Source organism: Canis lupus, unplaced genomic scaffold (genome assembly GCF_011100685.1).
Source record: "Canis lupus familiaris isolate Mischka breed German Shepherd unplaced genomic scaffold, alternate assembly UU_Cfam_GSD_1.0 chrUn_S262H422, whole genome shotgun sequence".
Taxonomy (NCBI): Eukaryota; Metazoa; Chordata; class Mammalia; order Carnivora; family Canidae; genus Canis; species Canis lupus.
The window spans coordinates 22653-25622 of NW_023331192.1; the positions used below are offsets into that span (position 1 = coordinate 22653).

Sequence of the window (2970 nt, forward strand, 5' to 3'; positions counted from 1 at the left end):
ATCTCAGAAAATATGTTGTATCTATGGTGCATTTTAAAATCTTATTTAGTCTTGCCAGCCTAGATTAGTTTGCCTGCTTCCATCTTTGGCTTATAGAATTCTCTTGGTATAGCACTTATATAACAACCACACAAATTAGCTGAATATCTCAAGATCTTTATAATAAAACACTTCAAATATCCTATGCATAATGTGTCAAATACGTTATTAACCAAAAGAAACATTAAGAAAAAAAATATATATCTATATATACACACTTACACACCTTGAGGCCTTTGGTTCACTTGTATGGAACTTTATAAAGATAAACTAATGGGGGAATCCCTAGGTGGCTCAGTGGTTTAGTGCCTGCCTTTGACCCAGGACATGATCCTGGAGTCCCAGGACCGAGTCCCACATCAGGCTCCCTGCATAGAGCTTGCTTCGCTCTCTACCTGTGTCTCTGCCTCTCTTTCTGTGTGTCTCTCATGAATAAATAAATAAAATCTTAAAAAAATTAAAAAAAATAAAATATAAAGACAAACTAATGATATAATTTAAAGAATTTCTAATGTCCCCCCCCCAAAAAAAAGTCCCATTGCTCATAATGTGTTGAAAAGACAGTAGGATACCTTATTTGGAACGTGCTATACAGGTAATTACAAGTCATAAAATATTTTATTTATGGATGATCATTTTTTGAACAGTTGTGATTGTATAAATATCTTTCTTATTAATATACCAGAGTGTAGACAGAGTTTTGACCAGTATTTCCCAATCAGCAACATCAGAAGTGAGCTCTCAATAAAAGAAAGAACCAGGCTGGCAATATAAGGGAAGCTACTAGTTTAAGGGCAGAAGTACCGAAAAAAGTAAGGAACTCTGGTGCGATATACTAGAGCGTGTTGGGTAAATCAGGATACACAGTATCATATTTGATATCTGTACAGATTAAGTAATCAACCAAAGTCCTCAATTCATCTTCCGCTTTCAGTGGTAATCTTGATATGCCATAGCTTTCTCATGGCATTTTTCACTTCTGCATTCCTCAATGTGTAGATAAGTGGGTTGAGAAAAGGTGTCCCAATAGTATAAAATACAGCCATCATCTTGTCTATGGGGTAAGTGGTTGGGGGGCGTGTATAAATGAATGTACATGGACCAAAGCATAAGACTACTACGATGATGTGAGAAATGCAAGTAGAGAGAGCTTTTTTCCTCCCTTCCGCACTGTGGTTTCGCAGTGAATGCAAGATGACAATGTAGGAGATCATCAGAATCACAAAACTGCTTGAACAAATGGCCCCACTATTAGAAACCAACAGTAGGTTGATCACATAAGTGTCCATGCAAGCAAGTTTCAGCAAGGGCTGCAAATCACAGCAGTAATGATCAATCAAATTGGGTCCACAGAAGGGCAATCTCAAAGCCAGGATAATCTGGGCTGTAGAATGGATAAAAGATCCAATCCATGCCAGAACAATTAGGATGGTGCAGACCTGCCGGCTCATGATGGTTGTGTAATGTAAGGGCTTACAGATGGCCACATACCGGTCAAAGGCCATGAGGAGGAGGACAAAAACCTCCATGCAACCAAAGAAATGCAGTGCAAAGACTTGAGTCATGCATTCATTGTAAGTTATGATATTTTTTGCAGAGAGTGAATCCACAATTAGTTTGGGGGCTGTGGAAGTTGAAAAGCAGGAATCAGCAAGGGACAAATAAAATAAGAAATAGTACATGGGGCTCCCAAGTGTCCGGCTGGACTTGATGGTCACAATAATAAGCAAATTCCCAACCACAGTTCCCAAATAAAAAATGAAAAATATTACAAATACCGTTTTCTTTTTCATAGGATCTTGGGTCAATCCTAACAGTATGAACTCAGTAGTACTGTTATTTTGCTGCATTATTTCAGGCAAAGTGGAGAAAATGCAGGTTAGAAATAATTAATCTGCAAGGAAACATTCTGTGAAATGAACACTCCATATTCGGAGGTTTAATCCATATGTTTGATCCTTGAAGTGCCACTACCAGTGTATAATCCGCCATTCATGTTGTTTTCTCCTGAATAAAGTGGAAACCACAATATTTATTCACAACTTATTAACTTGGTTGCTTAGGAAACAAGAAATATATCAATAACTATAGAGACCTGATTATTCAGGCATAATAAACATTAATTTAGAGGATTCGATAGAAGACGGCATCTTTCTGAGTTGAATGTGTTTTTTCAGTTTCTAGCAAGGACCTATTTGGATACAAGTCTACAAAATGGGGAAAATTCATCATTATTTACATAATGCACTTTCACACTACTTCAACATGGTAGGTTAGTAATAAAGTATCTTACAATAAATATTCTGAACATTCAAGGATCATGTAGAAACATTTGATAGTGTTTTCCTTAATGAAACCTAAAAGAAAGAAAGAGAGAGGCAGAGAGGACAAGAGATAAACCATCAATGTTTTAGCCGTGAATATTCAGTCAATTGGTCAGTCCATTGTGAAACGTATTTTTTAATCTGTTACCTCGACTGAGTTTTTATTTTTGTTATTTTTGTTATTTTTTATTTTTTATTGGTGTTCAACTTACCAACATACAGAATAACCCCCAGTGCCCGTCACCCATTCACTCCCACCCCCTGCCCTCCTCCCCTTCCACCACCCCTAGTTCGTTTCCCAGAGTTAGCAGTCTTTACGTTCTGTCTCCCTTTCTGATATTTCCCACACATTTCTTCCCCTTCCCTTATATTCCCTTTCACTATCATTTATATTCCCCAAATGAATGAGAACATACAGTTTGTCCTTCTCCAATTGACTTACTTCACTCAGCATAATACCCTCCAGTTCCATCCACGTTGAAGCAAATGGTGGGTATTTGTCATTTCTAATAGCTGAGTAATTTTTTATTTATTTATGATAGGCACACAGTGAGAGAGAGAGAGGCAGAGACACAGGCAGAGGGAGAAGCAGGGTCCATGCCCCGGG

The 2970-nt window shown here is 37.7% G+C and overlaps 1 protein-coding gene across 1 annotated transcript; it reads right to left on the reverse strand.

The window, feature by feature from the left end:
* Positions 1 to 956: 956 nt before the first annotated feature.
* LOC119879090 (olfactory receptor 4C11-like) lies at positions 957 to 1889 on the reverse strand. Its single transcript, XM_038589547.1, has one exon. It carries the CDS (start codon positions 1887 to 1889, stop codon positions 957 to 959), a length of 933 nt encoding a protein of 310 aa, XP_038445475.1.
* Positions 1890 to 2970: the final 1081 nt, after the last annotated feature.

Coding starts and splice junctions, on each gene's coding strand:
- LOC119879090 (XM_038589547.1), bottom strand. CDS start 1,889: ATGCAGCAAAATAACAGTACTACTGAGTTCATACTGTTAGGATTGACC.